The sequence below is a fragment of the Grampus griseus genome, assembly GCF_964374135.1.
Source record: "Grampus griseus genome assembly, chromosome: 17".
NCBI lineage: Eukaryota > Metazoa > Chordata > Mammalia > Artiodactyla > Delphinidae > Grampus > Grampus griseus.
The window spans coordinates 46,250,349-46,276,111 of record NC_139011.1 but is presented as its reverse complement, the minus strand read 5'-3'; the positions used below and the strand labels follow the sequence as shown (position 1 = coordinate 46,276,111).

General features: G+C 35.4%; 1 protein-coding gene across 2 annotated transcripts in view; it reads right to left on the bottom strand.

Moving 5' to 3' along the window:
- NBN (nibrin) overlaps window positions 1–25,763 on the bottom strand; it is a 45,269-nt gene continuing 19,506 nt past the window's right edge. For both annotated transcript variants that reach the window (XM_082674828.1, XM_082674827.1), the window contains 8 exons: window positions 24,230–24,327; window positions 18,826–18,955; window positions 16,295–16,570; window positions 13,888–14,323; window positions 8,659–8,814; window positions 7,276–7,389; window positions 1,318–1,367; window positions 1–160 (listed from right to left, as the gene is read on the bottom strand). In XM_082674828.1, coding sequence (XP_082530954.1) covers window positions 130–160; window positions 1,318–1,367; window positions 7,276–7,389; window positions 8,659–8,814; window positions 13,888–14,323; window positions 16,295–16,570; window positions 18,826–18,955; window positions 24,230–24,327 — 1,291 coding nt within the window. In that variant the 3' untranslated portion in view covers window positions 1–129. The remainder of the gene's footprint in view (window positions 161–1,317; window positions 1,368–7,275; window positions 7,390–8,658; window positions 8,815–13,887; window positions 14,324–16,294; window positions 16,571–18,825; window positions 18,956–24,229; window positions 24,328–25,763) is intronic.

Below are 25,763 nucleotides of genomic sequence, written 5' to 3'. Positions count from 1 at the left end.
TTCATTTTATTTAACAAATTTAGGCCATAAACTTAAATCTTCTATACACTATATGCATGTATCCCAGAGGAAACTCGATGTAAATACTTGATAGGAAATGTTTTTCCATGGCTTCTTCATAAAACCCTGTTATCTTCTCCTTTTTACATTAGGATTGTATCTGCAAAGAAAGAAACAGTTAAATGATATCTAGATAAATGACAGCATTCCTTTCACTTTTCAAGTTAAAGAGCTTTCAAAACATAGACATACTTCTGCAAACAGAAATGAGAATGCTAATTTTATCCTTGGGATCAGATATTAAGCACTGACATTTTTACTGTCATTTATCCTTTTGATGCTGCTTTGATGAATATTTGGTAAAACATCATCAAAAAATCCTGTAAAAGCACTAAAATAATTAATGAAAACAACAGTTTAAAAATTAATACATGTTTTTATACTTCCTCCAGGATGGCTGCAAACAGACCTCTCCACTCTCAAATTAAATTATATCATTTTCACCAAGAGCATAATGAACCTCAAATATAATTATAAAGTCTTCTCCTATAACAAACAATGTAGTTGGGCAACTATTCCCATCTGACTTGTACTTATGAAAAATCAGCACCATTTGTCAACATTTTCATCAATGATTCACACTGTCAATAATGAAATTAAAGAATCAAATTGGTTACAAAACAGACTCAAAATACAGTATTTCTTGGGAAAATGTTATTCTCCCCTAGCCAGTATCTACCTACAATATTGTTTATGAATATTTGTGAGCTAATTATTATAATGTTTGTTGGGTCTGCAGGAATGCTGAAAATGTTAAATCAGAATTAAATTATAATCATCCATTATAACTCCTCTAACCCGCCCACAAAAACCTGCTTTGAAACTCTAATCCAGCTTCTTATTTTTATGTATGTGCCAAATAAAACTAACAAATGGTCTGGTATTTTACTTGTCTTATTTCAAAACCCCATTCATTCATAATTCTGCTCAGAGCTGAAAATCTCACAAATTTATCAGCCAAATTCACCCAGCTCAGGACCCTTCTTTTGCCTAAATGCCCCAAATAAATTTTAAATATCTTGTGACACAGTATAAGTGAATTAAGCTCAAACCTAGAAGCTATATCCAGTAAACCTAATTATGAGGTGCTCAAGTAGTAAAAAGAAATACCTATATTAAAAACAAGACAAAATATTCTTTCAGTGAAGGTACTGAAGTGTCTATTTCTAAGGATAGAAGAAACAAATATTTAACCTCTATCAATAGAACTGAATTTTATATACAAAGATTCAGGAGAAAGCTGAAATTAAACTTTACCTAAAGAGTTCATCGGCAAGAGATTCTTCTTTTGCATGTTGATTTTGCACCTGTCAAAATTAACATAGTTTCAGAAACTTGCTAAGTGATGAAAATATAGTTAATGAAATTGCCATGCTGGGTGATCACATCCCAGAGGTCACCAGGTCTGTAAGTTTTTGCCTCTATGACTTCTTGCCCATTCAACAGGTCTGTTCCGTATTCACTTCATGCCAAGATTACTGCGAAAGTCCTCTAATTGAACAACTTTCTCCAGCCAATCTCCTCTCAAAGGCAACCAACACATACATTGCTAGCTTGTTGAGTTTTTAAACATTTTTTTCCAGGAGAACCCTTTTACTAAATGAAATTTCAGTGTTTTGAGATCATACCACTGATGGAGGGGCTGAAAGGGCAATATTTACCCCCCCTTCAACCAGAGCAGCTCTGCAGGTAAAGTGGCTCTCTTCCTCACAGCCCCAAATCAGGACTCAGAAGTTGCTGCTGAATCACCTCACCCACAAAATAATTTAAAACACAAACTCACCAAACTCCTAAAGTACCTCTGACAGTTAGGACTGGAAATACCTTGTGCTGGGCGCATCTTCCTAAAGTCCAGTATGATGGACTTCAGTATGTATGATCCTATCATGTGCCATGATCCTATCATGTGCCATTCAAAACCCTTCAATGACTTCTCCCACCTACCAAAGAAAACACAAACTCTTGAGTCTGACCCTTAAATGGGAAAGGCTCTTCATAACCTGGCTCCATTCTACTTCCTCAATCACTTCTCACTCTCCTCTTCATGAACCCTGTATGCCAGTTAAACTGAATCACACAAAAAGACAAAACAAACAAAACAAACAAAAAACCAGGCTCACCTCCGAACAAATATACTGGGACCCTCTCTGCTTTTGTTCATGACAAAAAATGTGATACAGTATCCTCCTCTTTCCACATCTGACCATCTTTCAAGGTGCATTCACTCAATAATTGTTTAGTGTCTACTATGCATCAAGGAACATGTTCTTCACCTCTTTAACAATGGCTTTCTAATCCTCTTCATTTAAAAGTAAGTCTGCTATGAAGAACTCCCACAGAACTTTACCTATGTGACTCCTAGATGTTCATCAATTTCTATCTTCTGTTATAATTATTTATATCACATCTCCACTAAAAAACTGTAAGTTCTCTGAATGCAGACAGTTTGCTTACTGTAAGTAATTTACATTTGTGTATTTCCAGATACTATCTTAAAACTGTTTCTAAAAAGAACTCATTTAATCTTCATATAATCTCATTACTACTTTTACACTATTATTCCAATTGTAATCAATAAGGAAACAGAGACTTAGGTTAAGTACATTGTAGAAAATCAAAAAATTGTCATATGGAAGAACTGGGATTGACCAGGTCTCCTTGAATAAAAGCACCAGCTATTAACCAGGCTGTTACACTGCTTCTGAGTCTTTGGAAAGGGCCTAGAAGAAGACTTGCAGGGATTCAAACTTATAGAATGATTTTCTATTCATACAGTGAAATGTCAAACTGAAATTACATCTTTTACATTTTCTAGTAAGTACAGCAGAACACAAATGGGAAGGCACATGATTTTCATAAAGCAGTTGTCAAAAAAGCTGCTGGTATCATTCTCCTAAATATTCTTAGAGGCTTCCTAGTAAGGGATGTGAATTTTAAAGTTTAAATAGTAAACAAAACTCAGCTTTATCTTATATATCTTAGTAAAATCATTAAGTAAAAAAGTATTAAAAACCAGAAATCCTCCTATTACTGGCATTTTTCAGTGGCTTGGGAGAACTACAAATCACAGTCTTTCAAAAGTCAAATCAGGTTGGGTAGAGGTCAAAGAGTTATTACGTTTAATGCACAGAATAAAAACATCCTATATTCAAAGAAAGTTTGGGAACTAAGTGATTATGAAAACTAAGACTGGTCTGCAGCAAAAGAAGAAAAAGGAGGGCTAAAAAAGAACAAAGGCAGGGAATACAGAAGAGTAGCTAGAGCAAGCCTAGGGAAACATCAAGACAGTAGCACATTTATACATAGAAGCTGCAGTCATGTAGAAGAACAAAGTCAACTCTATTATCTTAGAGAGCAAATCCTACCTAGAGCACCTAAAATTGTTCTAGCAAAAAAAGGAGAGATTTGGTAGAATAAATCTAGGACACAGCCTCTCTACTAATGCTAATGAAATAAATGAAAGGTAGGAAAAAGTCAGCAGCTGCACCATCGTTCTGTCAACTCCTCCCCATCCAAGAACAAGTAAAACTCGACAGCTATAATTAATCAAGAAGCACATAACCCCACGCCACAGACTTCAAAAAGGTGGCTGTGCAAAGAACCAAAAGATTAATGCAACTGATTCCTAACCCTCCCCCAACTCATTAAAAAGTGCTACGGAACTGTCCAAACCTGAGAATTCTTACTAATAATACAAATTTGGGAAAAAGTAGCCTGAGCAGGAAAGAGAAAACAACTGCTGGTGGACTGCTGGGAGGGGACTAATGGCATGGAGAGGTAAGTGGGACTGACACTGACCAAAGGCATAGGCTCCAGGCATCCCTGACAAATTAGGCAAATAACCTAAAATGTAAGTTATTCTCTTCTGGGATAAGATATACTCCCTGGTACATATTTAATTCCAGTTCCAAGAAAGAGCTGCACACAGCTTTACATTACCCTTGCCTTTCCTCAATTCAATGTTTTCAGGCAATAGAAACTAGATGGGACATGCAATGTGCCTTTGACTGAACATGCTGCCATACCAACAGTATGGAGGCATCAGGATAATTGTTTTTTATGAACAAGCTAAGATGGGTAGGAGTGACTTCAACGACATTCAATTTTTGCCTCACAAACTGGTTTCAGAATGTAATCCCTGCAATAAGATGTCATATAATGTTTCACACAGCAAACAATATCTGGAAAGGGTATTTTACTTTAAATAGCTGCAAGATGAAAGAAAACAGGAAAGCCACTCCACATCCAGATGGAAAAAAAGAGAGAGAGACTGGCATAGAACCTGCAAAAGACAGTTAAAGAACCTAGTCTGAAACAAATAATAACCCATAAATAAAAAATAAATAAAATTAATAAGAACATGAATGCAATAAAATAAGAACAAGAGTTAAATATAGAAAAAACACAATGAAATGAAATGGGAATGAATGCTAAGTAAACAAACCGAGAACTCTAATAACACCATTTCAGAATTAAATAAATGAGAAATAGCTAACACTGTTTCCACTGTTATAAATGCTTTATTAAGTAGTATCGTATGTTATTCTCACAAAAAGCCTGTGAAATGGAGGTACTATTATTATTCCCATTCTGCAAAGGAAGAAACAGAAGGATAAAGAAGTAATTTCCTCAAGGTCACATAACATAGCTGGTGAGGAACAGAAGAGACACAACTGAAATTTGGATTTCTGATATAGTGAAAGAGCTTAAGAAAACCACAATGAACGTAGAAGAAATGCTTGTGAAGGGCAAAGGTGATTTAATAAAAGGAGAGTTATGTCTTAAATGTAGAGAACCCAGCAAATATAAAAATGTTTTTAAAGATGTAATAGAAAAGTTCCTTGAAATAAAAAAAGAACTGCACCTACAAATCAAAATAGCATACTTTACTCTGGGAAAAATGAAGGGAGAATGATCAACACTGAGATATATTCTGACTGTTACTGACTTTCAAGCCTAAGAAGGAATACTGAAGGCATGCAAGTCACCTAAAAAGGGAGAAAAGGGGCACTGGCATGAGGTGCGGGCGGGGAAGCAGAGGAAGCACAAATAATTTCCTCACTCTTCACAGTAGGAGCCAACAAACAGTATCTAAAATCAAAATATGTAGTTTGAAACAAATACTGATTGTAACCTGATAGTGTTTTTCTTATTTAGGGATCTCAGGAAATATCTGGAAGGAAGAAACATTTATACGAATTCAGCAATGCTTTCAGTTTTACTTCCTTCTATCAATCTCTCTCCTTCCCTTCCTACATTATCCCTCCCTGCCTCCACTCCTCCTCAATAAACAGACGTCTGGAACATTATGTATTTAATGTCTAAATGGGTACTTAGGATTTTCACTTCTTCATTCTTTTGTGTACTACCATAATTATTTGGAATGCACATTTATTAAATGGCAAAGCCAGTTATCCTTTCAAAAAAGAATGAAGTGAAGGATGGTACCTCCATCCTTCCATTTTCTGACATTAAAAATCCTGACAACCCTATTTTTGAGTGACCTAACAATTTTTTGATTAAAAAAAGCATGTTTAAAAACAAATTTCTGAATACTACATTAAACCCATAATAAAGCAAAATAAAAATCCTGAGATGTCACCAAGTACCAAAGCCAGCTTTTGCCCTGCCCTGGGGGGATCTACAAAGCAGGAAAAAACCCAGGCTCTCCTTTGATGTCTGTACAGGAAATGAGCATTATTAAAGAAAATCCAAGATAAATAGAATAAAAGACTCCAGCACTAAAGGGCGAAAGAGGAACAAACTCTACAACACAAAAGGAGACAGCAAAGAAACTTGCCTATCTTGACCCTGACACAGGGTGAAAGAAATAAATAAAAAATCTCACTATGTTTATAATGACAAGGTAGCCTTCACCCAAGCTTCTGGTCCAAATACATTAACTACCTGAATGATCCCAAAACATCACAAGCAGAGATTAAAGTAGTCTCATATTGGTAGAACAAGATTGGCAGACACAAACTTATCTTTTCTGGAGGAAATAAACCTCAAATTAGGACTTAAGGAATTCCCATAGATCAAGTTCCAAGGAAAATGAGCAGTTCACATTCAAAGATCACAAAATACATACTTGGAAACAAGGCACCGTAAGAGAGAACTACATTAAACAGATCAACACTTTAGGTATTGGTCTCATTGGGAAAAGAATACAAGAGAGGAACTTTAAAATGTCAGCAGGGAACAAGATTTAGAAATAAATGACAAAGATTTCCAGAAATGAAAAAATCCAATAGGTTGAATGAAAACTCAGTGGATGAATGAAATACCAACCAGACAGAGCTCAAGAGAGAAGTACTAAACTGGAAGACAATCTAAAGAAATTACCAAAGTACAATCCAAAGAAACAAAGCAGTGAAATATACAGAAAGGAGCTAAGATACATTGAGAAGAAAGTGGGATTTAACTTATGTCACATCAGAGTGCAAGAAAGAGATATTGTCCCTACCCCCTAATTACCAAACAGCCCTACTTCAAACAGCCCATTGAGATGACCAATGGAGCCCACCTTTGGGTTTCAGTAGCACCGGATAATCACGCAATACAAAGACTAAGAAGAAGACTTTCTACCTTTGGATATGGACTCTGGTTACCTCTCAATTCAATGGTCATGTGTTTCTGAATTCTTAACTTCCACGTAGTACTTCTATATTAAAAAGCTCCCAACTTTAATGAATTTTTTTCAAATTCACCAGTTTAAAAAAAGGGGTTGAAAGAATTATGGATCACGTGGACAGTCTTGTTATATAACATACACTAGTACTCAAAACACCCAGGGAGAAAGTAAAAGAAGCATATTTTTGTATTCTTCCCTGTGAGTTCTCATTATAGTAGTTTATAAATATTTACTTGCAGCCAATAGCTGTAAAACAGTGAGTTTTTGGAAACCACATTCTAACATGGAGAGCTGTAAAGCAGTTCATATTTTCCCAAAAGAGCACTGTAACTGAGGTTTGGTTTCCTGAGGCTTAGATGGCATATTAGATAGGATATGATCAATAAATCTAGAAGTCCCTTAATGAAGTGTTATGGAAAGGTACAAATTAATCTTAATGCTCTGTAACTCACGAATTTTTCTGAAAGAATAACCTTAGGTCACTCATCTTAAGTTTGGTTTTAAGAAGAATTTGCTCTAAGGAAATCACAAGGGATCAAAATACAAATCAAACAAGTTACTGGGTCTTACTTCCTACTAACCTCCATTTCCTGCCTCAACCACTCCTCTAATTCTGTAGTCTTTCGGGTATGATGAGCTATTAGATCTGATCCTCCAATGATGTGTGGAAGTTTTCCTGCTCCAGGAAATTTGACCTGTTAAATAGTAAACCTTGGTAAATGCACTAAAAAATTGACAATCTTTTTTTAAAAAAAGCTTAAAAAAACAAAGACTGTAAATCACATATAAGTACTAAAGATGTTTATATATTATAAATGAAAATGAGTGTGAGAGGAAATAGAGCTGTTTCATTGATTTGAGTATATACAGAAAAAGTCAAATTCTTTCACTAGAGGCAATCCAGTTAAGCTTCTTTTTATTGAGTATTATTGATTGTTGTTTGGTAACTTAATTTTAAAAATTAGTATGCCTTTTGAATTTTGATTTAACAATGAGATTTTGCAACACGATACTGAACATGAAGTAAGCATGCATTAATACAGACTGGATCAGAAATATTCTCTTAGAACAACAAATATTGTATATTAATGCATATATGTGGAACCTAGAAAAATGGTACAGATGAACCGGTTTGCAGGGCAGAAATAGAGACACAGATGTAGAGAACAAACGTTATGGTCACCAACGGGGGAAAGTGGCAGGGGGTGGTGGTAGTGGTGGGATGAACTGGGAGATTCTGATTGACATATATACACTAATATGTATAAAATGGATAACTAATAAGAACCTGCTGTATAAAAAATAAATAAAATTCAAAAAAAAAGGGAAAAAAATTCTCTTAAATATCTTGTCAGTTCCTAAAGGAGGAGGAACTCAGATCTGATATTCAGTATACTTATTTATATTTTGTTTAATATACACACGTAATAATAAAATGCCTAGTTTTCATTATTGAATGTGCTCAGTTAGTTTGAACAAATCTGTTATTGTCACAAAGTCCTAAGTTAAAGAACGTCTTCAGGTAGTCATAGATCAATATTAGAAAATAGGAGGACCTGGGAATTCCCTGGCAGTTCAGTGGTTAGCACCCCACACGTTCACCGCTGAGGACACAGGTCTGATTCCGGGTTGGGGAACTAGGATCCCGCAAGCCATGCTGTGCGGCCAAAAGACATTAAAAAAAAAAAAAGAACTAGGAGGACACTGTCGATACAGCCAAAAGCCTGCTGCTTAAGGTAGAAAAAACCAGGTAAACAGCAACCTTTAAAGAATTCAACCTTAATAAAATTTGTTTTATATATTCATTTAAGTGTCAGTTTATGTCCTTAGTAGTTTTTAACTGTTTTAAGCAGAAGAAATAGCATCACTTTTCAACATAAACTGCTTTTATTACTAGTTAGCATATTTCTAAAAACATTTCAAACACTGGCCTCTTGTGATATTTTAGTTAAAGGAATACATACCTTTTTGAATTTCTTGAAATTCTTTAGTTCACCATAATCATTATTTACACTGGATGCATTTCTGGAAGTAGAGTTACGAACCACCAGTGACCTAAATTCAGTCAGTAACACCGTCTTTGGAAGCATCTCACCATCACCCTGAAGTTCATCATTGTTCTTAAATGGTGTTAAGATGGAGAGAAGAAATTAGAAGGAAAAGGAAAATTACTTGTCATGTAGGAGTTTACAGAAAAAAGTTCAAATACCCACAAAAACAGTAAAAAAAAAAAAAAAAAAGAAAGGTTTATTTCTGGCACCTGCTTTGTACTTGAAATCAAATCATATCTATTTCAAAACCAGAAAATTACTCAATTACTCTACAACTTTAGAAACATTTATAACACATTATCTATGAGAGAAGGCTAAAAAACCATAGTGTTTGAAATTTAGTAGCATATTCTAATAAAAATCATCCCAATAAACAATTTATCTTCTTGTATACATTTTCTTGGCAAGAAATAGTCTGCTTCTTTTCATTAAAACCATACACCACGATTATTATACAATCCATCCTAGAAGTTCTCTATACTATGTTTAAGGTTTCTTGGATTTTCAATAATTTATATTTTTTATTATTTTGGACACCTCAAAAAAAGTCAGTCATTAATTCTGGGCACACTACCTCATTAACTGAAAGCCACTTTTTTATTCCAGATTAATAATTATTAAATCAGCTTGAAGATTCCTTCCTGTTGCTGGAAGAGATTCTTTATGTCACTTACTATTAACTAACTAGTTAGTTACATATCCACATTCTTACAGCTGCTCAAGGCTATCTTAGTTTTTAAAACTGCTTTACTATATATCCATTTGGAAGCTGCTAACAGGACTAAGATAAAAACAGTCAGGGAGAGAAGAAAAAAGGGAAAAGTCAAAAGAAAAGGTTCATGCGACAGTGACAGAACGTAATCAGGAACTCAAAATAACAATAGCCTAATACTTTTGTATTTTGTTTTAGAGTTTACAAATATTTCATTACTCTTTTGGATATAAACAACAACCCTGTTGTAAAAGTGTTAACCTGATTTTATAAACAAAAGACTTGAGGTTCATAAATGTGAAACTGTTGTTTTCAAGGTCACTATCTATGACTCCATAGAGGGCAGGGAATTACACTCAGGCTTTGTCCATACTCTTTTTGCTATACCATGGTTATAATACGATCTATCCATTTCCAGAGGAGGCATAATTATGAAATAGATCAAAATTATAGAAAGAGAATCAATTAATCCTAAGAATATATAGACTGACAGAAATTGATGCAATGATGGTCCATATGGTCCATACAAGTCAAATCTTTATAAAAATAAAATACAAATCCCTCACAGATAGTTCTTTAGTTGACCAGAGTGATTCTTGAGCTCACAATTCTTCGCAATTTCATTTTCTTGCTAAAGAAATAAAAAATATTGCTCATAAGAGTTATAAGATGGTACCTTTCTGAAAACCTTAGAGATACTCATGCCCTTGACCCAGTTATTTCACTTTCAAGCATCTTTCCTAGAGAAACTATGACGTGAGAATAGAAATATACATATAAAAAGACTGTCGTATAAGAGTAAAGAACAAGAAGCAATTTAATTTCATACAAGTTATACATCTAAAGAATGTAATAAGAGAAATGATAATAATACAAATGAATTTAAAATGGCTATAAAATTGCATTAACATTTGAGTCCAATTTGAAAAATAAGATTTAAAAAAAAAATGCCAAAATATTGACTATGGTTATCTGCAGATGGCAGGATTATCAACAAACTGTAATGTTTTTCTTTATTTTTCATATTTCTACATGATCGTGTATTACTTTTACAGTCAAAAATAAAAACAAATTTTTAAAGAAGTCTATCTAAATTTATTTAGAATTGAATGTTAAGTCATCCTTAATCCAAAAGAGTTATTTTAATTGTTCAAGATATTTATGGAGACTGCTTTGTATAAAATCATACTATCCTTCATATTCATATATCCAGACCACGTACTAGACAAAAGTATATTACACAGATAGCTTTCTAATACTTCCAATAAAAACTACAATTCCTTTGTATACAATAGGGGGGCATATCATTTTACATCAAATTTTCAATGATTCAGTAATAAAAATTCAGAAAAATTTTAATAAGTAGAAAGTTGGAAAGAAAAAGCAAGATGTACTCTGTGCTTGCTTAGAGACTAAAGAAAATTAATGCTATTTGTCAGTTGTAAGATTAAAAATTTCGATTCCAAGCCTACCATGTACCCTTTTACTGAGTATTTTCACATACATTACCCACTGGAAGTTGTTACTACAATCAGAACATTTTACTCCCCCGTACATTTTCCCCATCCTGTCCTACTCCCTCAAACTTGCTTAACCTCTTGAGCAAGTTTTTATTTCCTATCTCTGAGAATCATACTACAGCCTACCCAGACCCTTCGACTGCAAGCTTGGGACTTTTACACTCTTTCCTCTCTCCTCATTTATCATATTGAGTCAATCACCAAGTCTTAGAGATTCTACCTCCTAAAGGCCTATCAAACTTATTCTCTCAGACTGCCTTTCATGTTAGCATGCCCAATGCCTAGAATAAATAAGTGAATGAATGACATTCTGAGAAACCTGACAAAAGAAACAGCCAAAAGAACAGAGTGGACCTTGCATTTTTGTCTCAGTTGTCAAAACCTAGCTAAGTCACTTTGGCAAGTTACTTAACTCCCACTGCAGTTTCCACATCTGTTCAATGTGTATAGTACTACTTCACTGCAGGCTGCTATAAATAGCATGATGGTATCCAGGAGGTGGTAGGTATAATTGTGAGGCTTTCAAAGATGCTATATGGTAAGAGAAGAGGAAACCTTAATTTAGAATAGAAGGATGGAAAGAGGTGAAGAAGAGATATTCTGTAGACAGAGGTTGCTGTTAAGAGGAGGAATGTTAACAAGGATATGGAGACATGTTTGCATTTTATGGAGACTGGGAAATTGAAAGTAAGGCCAAGACCCCGACACAGTTGTCATTTACACAAGGATAAATGCCTAGCAGGGTTATCTAGCCAATAGCCCTCTATTTCAGCTTATAGTAAATCTTACAGACATGCTAGAATCCATATTTAATCCCAAAACAGAAAAATGGTAGTTCTATCATCAATATATTTTAGAAAATGCCCTTCTGATATACAGCTAAGGAATCCAATGCCAGAGAAGTATGACATTTTTGCCTTCTTAAAAGTGCAAAAAGTTTTTTAAATGAAAGGATTAAAAAATATTTTTTCTGATCATCACTTCTGTAGCTAGAAAATTTAAGTGTAATTCTATCAATTCACGAGTATCCACAAGGACCTTCAGACAACAAATTCTTAAAACAGTAAAAATGAAAGAATTAAAAATAATTTCACACTGTCTGAGTAAGGTTGATGAATTATATCAATATCAATTTCCTGGTTTTGATATTATACTTAAGTTCTGCAAGATGTTACTAGTAGGGGAAACAGGGTGAAAGGTATATGGAATCTTTCTATATAATTTCTTACAACTGCATGTGAATCAGCAATTATTTCAAAATAAAAAGTTTTAAAAAATTATCTTACATTGAAAGCAAAATTACTTTTGTTAACAATGTTCTTACTAAAAAAGTACAGTGCTAAAATACAGTGATTTAACTTTAGTATATCCAGAAGTGTGTCACAACTGAGTTGCTATTCACTCTCCAAACGTCTGCTACAACATATTTATGTTGTACCATATTTTTATTCAGAATGTCATGAATTCTAAAATAGTAAAATAAGGACAAAGGAAATTATGCTGCAGAATCGTAGAGCAAAATAAAATAATTATATTCCCTGATATCATTATACAGCATGTAAATCTTGGCCCTATCTTATTCAAGCCACTGATTTTAGAATTTTTTAAAGACAGCAAAAGGAATTCTTAACTAATACAGCGAGGGAACTTATTCTGGGAAGAAAACTGGATGTGCTGAATCAGGATCTCTGGGGCTTTGGTCTGGGAATCCCTATTTTTAAAAAGCTCAATAGGTGATTCTGATGCAGCTGGTCCACAAAATGGCATTAAGTATTCACTCATAAGGAATAACAAACATTGAGGATTTTCTACCTCATATGAAGATGCCAGTATATAGGCTAAACAGGACATATATTTTGATTTTTCAATAGTAGTTATAGATTTATATCGTGCTTGATACACACTAGGTTCTCAACAAATGCTTATCAAATCATTGTACCTGTGCTCTCACCTAATGAGGTAACCAGTCTACCAACAGTAGGCAACTTAATGATGCATAAAATACAAAATAAAGAGTTTTCTTAGACCAAAGTGGGTAAGACAAATATACCAAATTCATGAAAAGAGGACAGAACATTAAAGATAAAAATGAAAATTAAAAATCCCGAGTGATGTTATACATGTTCTATCCTAAAAATTCATTTAGCAGATACTTTGTTTTTACTAACTTTCTTCATCTCTCTGTGCCTGTTTACTCTATTAAAGTTCCTCCTATACTTACCATCATGGCCAAATGTCTGATATAATAAAATAGTACAGCCTGGAAATCTATTAAAACAATCATGGGGACTTCCCTGGTGGCGCAGTGGTTAAGAATCCGTCTGCCAATGCAGGGGACACGGGTTCGAGCCCTGCTCCAGGAAGGTCTCACATGCCACGGAGCAACTAAGCCCGTGCACCACAACTACTAAGCCTGCGCTCTAGAGCCCACGAGCCACAACTACTGAGCCTGCATGCCACAACTACAGAAGTCCACCCACCTAGAGCCCGTGCTCTGCAACAAGAGAAGTCACCGGAGAAGCCCACGCACTGCAATGAAGAGTAGCCCCCGTGCACCACAACCACAACGAAGAGTAGCCCCTGCTCGCTGCAACTAGAGAAAGCTCCCGTGCAGCAACGAAGACACAGTGCAACCAAAAATAAATAAATAAAATTGATTCTTTAAAAAAAAAATCATGAATAAGTTTTATTTCTTGTCATTTATTATATATAGTCAAGGAATCATTGTATTTTTAACATTCACCCTATCAACCAACAAATTCTTATACTTAATACTAGGTGTAGAAGATACTAATTTTTTCCCCCAAATAAACATCATGACTGCTCATACTGTCAATACAAATACCTCAAGTACTTTTTAACATTCTAAGTTCCTATTTGCAATACTTCTTATTAAAAAATGTTACTTACAGAGATTTTGTTACTTTCTGGTATTGCTTCATCATTACAAGGGCCATTTGTTTCTATATCCAATCTTGGCCTTTTTCTAATATTGACATCTTCCTCTTGTTTTTGAACTTTCACTTCAATTTCTAACTCTGGTTTTGCGTTCTTCAATAACTGTTCCAATACTTCATTTTCTATGGCTAAATCATCAATTTCTTTTCTTTTTTCTGATCTTAGTTTTTCTGTAGAGAGAGATTTATTGGCAGAATTTTTCACAGTGGATTTTAAATCTATATCTGCATACGAGTTATCTGGGTTTCTTTCCACAGGCTCATTCTGCTGCTCCTTATTGTTCCATACTGAGGATGTAGTAGGCTGTGTTTGTTCTAAAAGAGAACAAGACATTTCTATTCTTGCTGATTTAGATAAAGACATTTCTTGATTTTCTTCATCCCTTTCCCTTAGGTTCAAAAAAGGAGAGAAGAAAACAAAAACAGGAAATGAACACAGCTAAGTAATTTTTTTAGTTTGGCAGTATTCAGCCCCTTCTTCATTTAATTAACAATATTCTTGGTTTTACTGATTAACAATCTCACCAGAAATAAAAAAACACATCTGAAAACAGTACATAATTCATACACACCCTACTGTTTTGATAGGACTGGTCAATTCCATGGCTTAAAAAATAGGGAAATGTCTATCTTCTTTTCTGGAAGTTGCAGTAGTTGATGAATCAGTGTGGAGGAAAAGGTAGAAAAATATAAAATATAAAAGACTTGGGGCTTCCCTGGTGGCACAGTGGTTGAGAGTCCACCTGCTGATGCAGGGGACACGGGTTCGTGCCCCGGTCCAGGAAGATCCCACATGCCGCGGAGCGGCTGGGCCAGTGAGCCATGGCCGCTAAGCCTGCGTGTCCAGAGCCTGTGCTCGGCAACGGGGGAGGCCACAACAGTGAGAGGCCTGCGTACCGTAAAAAAAAAAAAAAAAAAAAAAAGACTTGTCAGAAAACAACAGCTTATTTTATAATGTAGGGAACCTGTGGACATGGAAAAATTACCCTGGGACTAAATCCTGATGGGTTAATGAGAGCTAGATTCAAGATAGTAAGTTAAAGTGGCTAAATCCAGAATACAGTATAAACTATATACTGCAAGTAATATGTGAATATATGACTAAGGGTATTCTATACAATACTGTATCATTCATTCAATGAGTACTGAATACCTGACTCACTTAAACTGTACTGAGGCCCACAAAAACTTGGGTCTCTGCTCTCTAGTTTACTGGATTCATGTTGAACTGGAACAGTTAGAGTGATATTTTAATAATACTAATCTAATGTCAGGGTCCTAAATAAACCAATCAAGAAGTTTTTTGTAATAATTTACATGATCAGCGTTTGAACCAGAGAGCTAGCAACACAAACAGATGGAAACAGAGGAATTTATAAGACAAGGAAAATAAGAATCAGCAATACTGGTTTGGGGAGGCAGAGGAGAAACAGTCAAAGATTTTGACAAAGTAAATTACAAACAAAAATATATATACAAGGCAGTGATAGGGGAGAAAGTTTTAGGCCTATGATTAGGGGAAAAAGCAGGAGATTTCTGTGGGAAAGTAGAAATGATGCTTAAAGAATAAGTCAGGACCAAATATACTGATCATCTGTAACCTGAAGTACAATATACATAGCAGGACGAAAAGAAGTCCTCAAAGGGAGCAAAGGAGAAAGTCAGAGAGGCAAAAAAACCCCAGGATAGGACACTACCACAAAAGCCAAGAAGAGACCAGAAGGAGAACAAAAGTTCAAGAGTTAAGTGTTACCAAAAGGCCACAAGAGGTGGCAACTTGTGTCAATGATTACTTTCAAGGATGTCATGTCAAGATGAAATATTGCGAGTTAAGAAATATTTCACATAGAAATGGGAACAATAACAATAATCTCCTCTTTATGAGAAGTTTAACAGTGATTGTAAAAGATAAAGGGCAGTAGCTAGAGGAACAAATCAAGTCAAGGGAAGGTTCTAAAAACTAAAAATGAGATAGAGTCTTTGAACACAGACGAAAAGGACCTAGAAGAAGATATTAAACATGCTAGAAATTAAGAATAATTGATGAAGCATGGTCCTAGAGGAAATGAGAGACATGACCAAGGGAAATAGGTAGGTCAAAAAAACTGAGGTGTGGGAAACCTCTTCTTCAACAGAAGTAGAGCAAATGAAACAACAGAAGGAAAAAATTGAGGGAAAATGTATCTAATGACCTTAGTGAAGAAGGAGACTTGGACATTTCTGAGAGGGAATAAGCTCAAAGGGCCACAGCTTTCCACAGAAGCATACTTAAGCAGAACATGGACTCAGTACCATTCTACAATCGTATAACAAATATTAATATTTTTAGACACACAGAGCAGTATTATTAAAAATTATACCTTTTTTTGGTAGATGGCTGAAAGTAGTTTTTGATGGAGTTGGTTTGCTGATGCTGAGAAGCCCAATCTCCACTTTTATTTACACCTGGGAATTTAGTTGGTGAAAGCTGACATTTTGGGATTTTCATACTAACAAGAGTATTTGATACTATATTATTATTACTAGAGTTTACTTTGTGGGGTTCCTTCACAGTGGATGTTTCTTGTGAAGGTATTCTGAACTTTTGTTCCATTCCGAAGATTTTGATTTCTTTTGGCCTTTCACTCAAATTCATACTGCAGCAAAAGAAAGGAATGCAAGGTAAACAATCACACTTACAGCAATTTTTATCCAGAAACAAAGTCCTTTAAGTAGTACTAACGTAATACAGCTTTAGAACATAGTTATCTTGAGACAGTAGTTTAGTGAATATATTTTACTATCCCAAGACAGTAGCTCCTTTGTCATCAAAGCTCCCTGAAGACAAGATACCTTTCTCTTCTTCATCCCCTATAGCACATACTGTCAGGAATGCTCTATAAAAAACTGCCAAACACACATGGAATAACAACCTAGTATCCTATTATAAATTATACCAGGTCATATACTGAAGTGATGTTTGCTTTGTTTAAAATTGTAAAATTATTTCCATGTAAAAAAATTAATAAAATCTGGAAATTTATAAAAAGAATAAGCTATCATTCCAATTTCAAATATAATGGGGTATTTAGATCACTTTTGATGAACTGATACGGTTATATTCCAACCAGATGGCAGTCTCTAGAACATAACTCTAGAGTAGAACTCTAGATCATCAGAAAAATATTTAAACACACACACACAAACACACAGTTCTACAATGTATGGTTGAATATATACTACTTTTGCTATTCTTACTTCACCAAAAACCCCAAACTTGTCATTCAACTGACTTCTAAAAAATTAAGTTTCTCTTTTAAAAGTTATATTAAAAGTTCTGTTTTAAAAAAATTTGTAGTTTCTCTTTTAAAAGTTTTGATCTCAATATAAAACATAGGTATAGTGAAAATTTAAGTATGGTCTAATATAGTGCAATCAGAAGTATCTTCCAATACGAATAATTCATTATGGAGTATTTAAAATACACTGTCTTAAGTGAAAAATGCCATAGGATACATATGAGCTACCCTTGCTCTCCGGAAAAAAAAAAAAATTCCAAAAAACTATTTTAAAAAACCCTCTTCAAATAGAGAACCACTGGGCGTCCCTGGTGGCTCAGTGGTTGGGAATCCGCCTGCCAATGCAGGGGACACGGGTTTGATCCCTGGTCCGGGAAGATCCCACATGCCGCGGAGCAACTGAGCCCGTGTGCCACAACTACTGAGCTTGCGCTCTAGAGCCCGCGAGCCACGGCTACTGAGCCCGCGTGCCACAACTACTGAGGCCCGTGCGCCTGGAGCCTGTGCTCCTCAACAGGAGAGGCCACCGCAGTGAGAGGCCCGTGCACCGCGGCGAAGGGTAGCCCCCGCTCGCCACAACTGGAGGGGGCCCGCGCGCAGAAGCAAAGACCCAGTGCAGCCAAAAATAAACAAATAAATAAATTAATTTAAAAAAATAGAGAACCACTAAAAAAACTACCTTTATGAACAAATATTGATTATTTAGATAGCCAGGTACACACATATAAAGTACCTCTAAAACTGTGTAATGTTCACATACAGGCAACATCATATAATAGAAACAAATTGATCTCAAACTTATTTCACCAGTCACAAATAAAACAGTATAATTCTTTGTAGTCTTCCATATACATTTACACGGAATTAAAAAAAAAACTTTATCATTTTCAGGAGTTGGCAAACTACAGCTTGCAGGACACATCTGGCCTGCCACTTGTTTTTGTAAATTAAGTTTTATTGGAACACAGCCACACTCATTCATTTACACGTTGTCTATGGCTGCTTTAATCCTACAATGGCAGAGTTGAGTAGCTGTGACAGAGATCAGTGACCCACAGAGCCAAAAATATTTACTCTCTAGTGCTTCATTTTAATTTTTATATTTATTTTTGGCTGTGTTGGGTCTTCGTTGCTGCACATGGGCTTTCTTTAGTTGCAGTGAGCAGGGGCTACTCTTCTTGCAGTGTGCAGGCTTCTCACTGCGGTGGCTTCTCGTTTCAGAGCATGGGCACTAGGTGTGCGGGCTTCAGTAGTTGTGGCACATGGCCTCAGTAGTTGTGGCTTGCAGGCTCTAGAGCGCAGGCCCAGTAGTTGCGGCACCCGGGTTTAGTTGCTCTGCGGCATGTGGGATCTTCCCGGACCAGGGATCGAACCCATGTCCCCTGCATTGGCAGGCAGATTCTTAACCACTGCGCCACCAGGGAAGTCTTTATAAAGTGCTTTATAAAGTCTGCTAAACCCTGTCCCAAAATATTATTTTCCCTGGCATCCCACACTCCCAATTCTTTATCTCCCAAGAGATGACTTGATACAGGCATTGACTTTACTTCTTGAATATACTATTAATTTATTGATAGAATAATAACAATAGTTCGTTAACAATGAAGCTTTACCATTTATTTCCTTGCTCTGATTGTGTATCAGCTACGTATGTTGTAGTATTCACTGGGGCACCTGGCATTAAGTTTTCATTGGCTGGTAAGACTTGGGAAAGGCTTGGACCTGGAGTTGTTGTCTTCAATCCTGTAAATCACAGAAGTGAAAGAAAGAATCACAACTGCTAGACACAAGATAGACATTTGGTCACTTAGAATTGTTAGGACTGTGCCATGTTGAGAGAATTAACTATAGCACACAGTTGTCTCCAGTCAAATACTTAACAAAACAGCCTATGAGCAGCAGCCTGCTGGCATCTGTGATGGGCTTATCTGAAATAAATCATTTTAAAGACACATCAAATCCTTCAGGTTAAACTATTATCAACTTAAATAAAAACAAACTCAACTTAAATTCTAATTCAAATTATGCTTTAGTCAGGAGACCAAAAATTAAAATTTCTCCCCCACAGAAAGTGTATCTACTGTCTACACAAATCAAAATCAATGTGAATTTAATTTTTAGAAGGAATATACTATTTGAAAAGAAGAGATGAACAGTTTTAGACATAAATTTTTTGGCTACTCCAGAAAACCATAATGATTACTTCATCATTTTATATACCAAAATAGCAATTTAATTCAAGTGCCACTCTTCTGGAATACTTCTCTTGAACCTCCCACATTGAATTAGATGCCCCTCATTTTAAATCCCATACCACCCTTTACATCACTCTACTAACTGTTAACACACTCTTACTAACTTTTTAACACTAGCTGTGTGACCTGTATTACTTAACCTCTCTATGCCTTAGTTTCCTCATCTATGAAATGAGGATAATTACATGCTGTTTCTTCCTCACATATTGTTTTAAGGGCAAAGTGAACTAATATATGGACAGCACTTAGAAAAATGCTTGGAACATAGTAAGGACTATGAAGTGTTAGCTGTTATCATCACTGTATACCGTACTTGTTTACTTGTTACTTTCTCTTATTAGACTTGGAACCTCCTTGAGAACAGGGACTGAGTCTTGCTCATTTCTGTATCTCATCTCTGAGCAATGTTTGGTATATAATGGATATAAATAAGTTAACAGAATTAAATTAACTGAAAAAAAAATTTTAAGTTGACATTTATTAAGTATCAAAGCTAAATTACCACTCTGTTAGCTCCTGACACAGGATGTGTTTAATAAAATGTTTATAACTGATTCCAAATTCAGGTATTTAACTTACTTCTGCCACTCTCCTTATATGACCACCTTAGCTCACTGGCATTTCCTTATACATACATATCCCTAAAATTCTTCTTAGCTTGCACAGTTTGCAAAAAATAATAATTATAAATGTGTATATAACCATTAAAAGAAATATTCATAAGCTGAATCTAATGACCCAGAATAACTAATGTCTGCCAATAAGATTATTTATAATATTCTCCTTGCTAAAATACCAGGAGGGTAGGGATTTGCTCTACTCTGCTCACCTCTTTATTCCAAGTGTTTAGAGTAATTAAAGGCATATAACAAGGTTCAATAAATACTTGTTGAAAGATAAATGAATGAATATGGAAGGAAAGGAGGAAACAAAGGAGAAAAAGGGAGGAAAGAAGACATGCATTCACTCTGTTCTCCCCAAAACTAGCCGTGTTCTAAAATTGTTTGTAAGTCTGATGTCTACGACTTGGAACCCACACAGACCTACCTATGAATATGTGCAAGAAATAATACTACTAATTATAATGTAGATTTTTTATCAATTCCTTATGACCTTGTTCCCATATGAAATAACACAATAGAAAAGATGCTGGTCTAGCAGTCACAAAACCCCAATTTTAGGATTGTCTTGGCTCTTTTATTTATGGGACCTTAACTTTTCTCAGCCTTGAGGTCTCTTACCTTTTAATAGAAAGATTAGATGATCTTTAAGGACCTTCTGGCCATAAATACATTTCTAACAGTGGATGATAAAATTTTGTTGCTCCACCCTAGCAAAGATAATCTTGTGTACCAATAACTTAGTTCAATTAAGCAAATATTTATACCAACTATAAACAAGTATTGGGCTTGGTGATGTCAGAGAAACCAAAATTAGTAAGGGTTTATAATCAGTCTAGTGGCTGAAAGACGCATGGAAACAACTGGCTATGCTTCAAAGTAGGAAAAAGTTCTAACTGGAATGCAAAAAAAAAAGTTACTGGGGTATAAAAAACCAAATTAATTAACCTGACTTGGAGAAGAGTTATGGGAGAGGAAAAAACCTAGAAAAACTTCACGAAAGAGGTGAGCATTTGTGGAAGGAGTCAGATTTTGAAGAGCAGTGCTAGCATTCTAGGAACAAGGACCATGATGAGCAAGGTCAAGGAGTATGGCACATAAAAAAATATGGCGTATGTATTCTGTAGGGAAGTATATTAAAAAAAGATGAGGATGGGAAGAGATAGGCTACAGCTAAACTGTTGAAGGCTCGAAAGTCTAGACAAAGGGCTCAGGGATTTATTCTATAGATAATAAGAACTAGTAAAAGTTTTTAGGAGAAGGGAAGGTGATTCTAGTGGCAAAGTGAAATATTAACTGTAGAGATGAATATGGAGGCAGGACCTTACTGAGGGCGGTTAGAACAGCCCTCAGGAAATAAAGACATGGAGGGTTAAATAGGGCAGTGGCTGTGGGAAGCGATGGTAGCAGACCTCTTGAGCAGAAGCTACAGAGGAACAATTTCAAGTCTTGTATGAGTAAAAAAATGACTTAAATTTATAGTCTGAGTGCCTCCTCCATTTATATAAAAGAAGGTTCCTCTCTAGTTCAGTCCTTCCCTAGTTTCTTGGAGTTTATATGACAAACAGGAGGTTAAAATCAAGCAAAAGAAACCAAAAAAATCTGATGCCTTGGCTGCATCCCAGAATATCCTGGAATACAGAGAATGTGAATTTGAATTTTAAAAAAATGTTTCTGAAGCATATAGCTAGTTGAGATTAGTTTTCTAAAAGAGAACAGAGGACAGTTGTTCCAAACAGGGACCTGGGACAAGAGGAGATACTCACATAGACCCAATGATTGTTTATTTTTACATATTTTTTGTTGTGTTGTTAAAGTCTGAAATTACACATAGCATTTTATTTTTTTCTGTAACAGAACAGAAATGCACAATCAACAAAATAGTATTTACAGTACATGCTATTTCTAAAGGGCTGTGGAGCTTTCTAATGGACAGCTTCTATAAGAATATGGCTCATTTTGGTATCCACATCAAAGTAGTTTTCTCTCTAAGAGAGGTTGAAGAGCTGGTCTTGACTTCTGACTCTAAGGATAAATTCTAAGAATGTTAGTCCTGAATTTTGAGGAAACATTCACCATATCACAATTATTATGGAAACTTCACAAGTTCTTAAAACTGTATTTGAAGGTTACCCACATATAGACAGAAACATATCTAGTGTACTCATGGGAAAGGGTACAGATATCAGGCGAATAAACATTCTTAACCAAATCATAAAATCCAAGTACTAGTCTGTTTATCCTTTTATATCTGCTCTCAGTAACCCCTACACCATCAATCATAATAGCAGTGTAATAACATCATAAAAGCTTTGACTTCAAGAGTCAGTTTGAATCAAATTATTTGCTATGTGACCTCTGGCTAATTTCTTAACCTCTCTGTACATCAGTTCCCTCATCTATAAAATGCAAACAATGTCATCTATCTTAAAAGGATTGTTTTGCAGATTAAATTGTAATGCCTTGTGTAAAGCACATACTTCAGTCTCTGCAGACTCAAGAGACAGCAGCTATTATTACTAATCAGGAGGTACACTGTCCAATTCTATAGGTGCCATTCAGTGGGCTACAATGTAAATGATATCCCCTGGAGTGTATTATTACATAGTGCTGCCCTTACTTGTCTTTTAGCCAAAGTCCAATAACTGCTGACAAATAGCTATAAAAAGAACTTAGGAGGCAAATAAATGTATAAAGAAATACCAAATGGATGCACACATAACTAGACAAAGAAAAGTTATGAGGAAGAATAAACGTAAAAATATCTAAGGTAAAGAAGCGAGAAGAAAAGAATAAATGAACCATCTTCTTGATGGCAACATCACCTTATCAAGAAAAGTAGGGGAATGAGTTTTAAAAAACCAAGGGGTAGGGCTTCCCTGGTGGCGCAGTGGTTGAGAGTCCGCCTGCTGATGCCGGGGACATAGGTTCGTGCCCCGATCTGGGAAGATCCCACATGCCGTGGAGCGGCTGGGCCCGTGAGCCATGGCCGCTGAGCCTGCGCGTCCGGAGCCTGTAATCCGCAATGAGAGAGGCCCGTGTACCAAAAAAACAAAAAACAAAAAACAAACCAAGGGGTAATAGCTGCCCTGAGTAAACTGGCTTTTGTGATAGTCAACACTGAGATAATTATAATATGTATTCTTCATCTCTGTAAAATGGCATCACCACCCAACCAGCTACTCATGCCAAAAGATTAGGAGTTGTTTCTAAATCCTCCACGGGCAAGATGTGCTGGGTCTAGTTCCAAAATTTGGCCTGAATTTATTTGCTTTTCTGCATCTCTACTACTACCACCATGGTCCAAGGCACCAGGCTCTCTCTCACCTGGACCTCCACAAAAGCTTCTACTCATATCCCCACTTCCATTTTGGACCCCTGGAATCCATTCTCCACGCAGACACGATTGTGATCTGTTCCTTCTACCTGGAATTCTGCTATCCATATCCTCCCATGGCTGCCTTTTCTCATCATTCAGGATGTGTGAGGCTCAAATATGACATCTTAAGTGAGACTGTCCCTGACTACCAATCTAAAATACTCCCAGTCACTATCACATCATCTTGTTTTAGCTTTCTCTTTGTACTTGTCCTTAACAGAACTTATCAGATGTGTTTGTTTGCTTGTTAACTGTCTGAATCCTGACTTTTAGAATATAAAGTTCACAGTAACAAGTATCTTGTTTACTTTATTCACCACTGTATCTTCAGTACTTACAACTGTGCCTAGTACTTGGCAGCCACAAATACTTATCGAATGAATAAATGAACAGATAAACATATGGCTTTTAAAAGACGGTGAAGATGGTCACCTGTGGCAAGTATAGTACATACATACAGGGACTTCCTTCGTGGTCCAGTAGTTAAGAATCTGCCTTCCAATGCAGGGGACGTGGGTTCGATACCTGGTTGGGGAACTAAGATCCCACATGCTGCGCGGCAACAAAGCCCGTGCGCTCTAGAGCCCATACGTTACAACTAGAGAGAAGCCCGCGTGCTGCAACAAAGATCCTGCGTGCCACAACTAAGACCCGATGCAGCCAAATAAATAAATAAATATTTAAAAAAATAATGGAGATACAGCCAATCAGCAATTTATAAAATAAAGTTGCTAAAGAATCAATAAAATAGTATTTTAATTACCTGTACTGGGCTGGCCCTGAGGATCACAGTAATTCTCTGTAGTAATGAAAATAACTGCCAATCCAATTTCTGCTTCAGGAATAGGTCTAAGACCTTGCCTGTTAGAATAAAATAGTTTAAGTATGATGATATATTAAAACTAACAACTTTTATTAAGATGATGTCAAACTGAATCTATCTTCCACCCCCCCGCAAAGTGACATCACTATTTTATGGTACAGAGAGAACTGCAAATACCTATAGTACTAGCTTATTCACTGGAGCAATGTTACATTGGGCAAGTTCACCACCTTTTAGTAATTCAATTATTTCATCTGTAAAACAAAGGTCTAGAGTAAAGGATACAGATCCTTCCAGTTCTAAAACTCTGTAATTTTCAGAATAATAGTAATACCCAGATGAAGCAATAAAAAAGATTTTTTAAAGCAAATCTATGGTTACTAGAATCCTAAGATAAAACTTAAAAGAGAGAAAAAGAGGGGAGAAGGATAAGGAGGGAGAAAAGTACAGAGAACTATAAATAAGCTACATCTATACGTATGTTAGTAAATCAAATCATTTTACCAAATTTACATGTATTAATGAATCTTCTTATTAAAGGAATCTTATGGTGAACCTATCTTGTTATTCTGTAATGTGAATAATGACTGATTTTATAAAACATAATTTAATATAACTTAATAATGCTACATAGAAACTAAACCTCAAATTTTAAGAGCTTTAAAACTCCTTTTAATACTTATTGTAGAGATATTTTAAGTGGTTGTAGTAGCTTAGCAAGTCATTTTCAAATGCTTAACATTTGTTTTTTTGTTAAGTTTTTAAAAAGGTGATTCTAAAATGTATATGGAAAAATAAAAAGCCAAGAATAGCCAGGATGCTTCTGAAGAAGAGCAGAAAGAAAATATTTGTCCTACTAGATATGAGGACTTAAACTGTTATAGTAATTAAGACAATGTAGTAAACGTGGTATTAGTTTAAGAGACATATTGCTCAATGGAAAAGACGGCCAAAAACATTCCCATGCATGTAAGGTCCCTTGGTATAAAACAGAATCAATTCCAGATAGATCAAAAATAAATTTCAAAAACAAAATATCAAAATACTAGTAAAAATTAGTAAAAAATATAGGTGAATATCTTTTTGATCTATGAGTAGAAAAAGATCACATACAAGTGAAAAAAGGATTAATGCCAAGAATATATAAAAAACTCCTACAAATTAAAAAAAAAGGCACACAAATATGCAATTACCATATAATCCAGAAACTGCACTCTTGGGAGTTTATTCCAGAGAAATAAACACTTATGTTCACAAAGAAACCTGTATATGAATGTTCATATCAGCTTTATTTGTAACAAAAGCTGGAAAAATGCAGATGTCCTTCGATGGATGGATGACTCAACAAACCATAGTATATCCATACTACAGAATACGTAAAATATACATATGTATATGTATTTTAAGTGGCTGTAGTAGTCTAAAAGTTATTTTTCAAATGCTTAACATTCATTGTTTTATATGTATTAGTTTA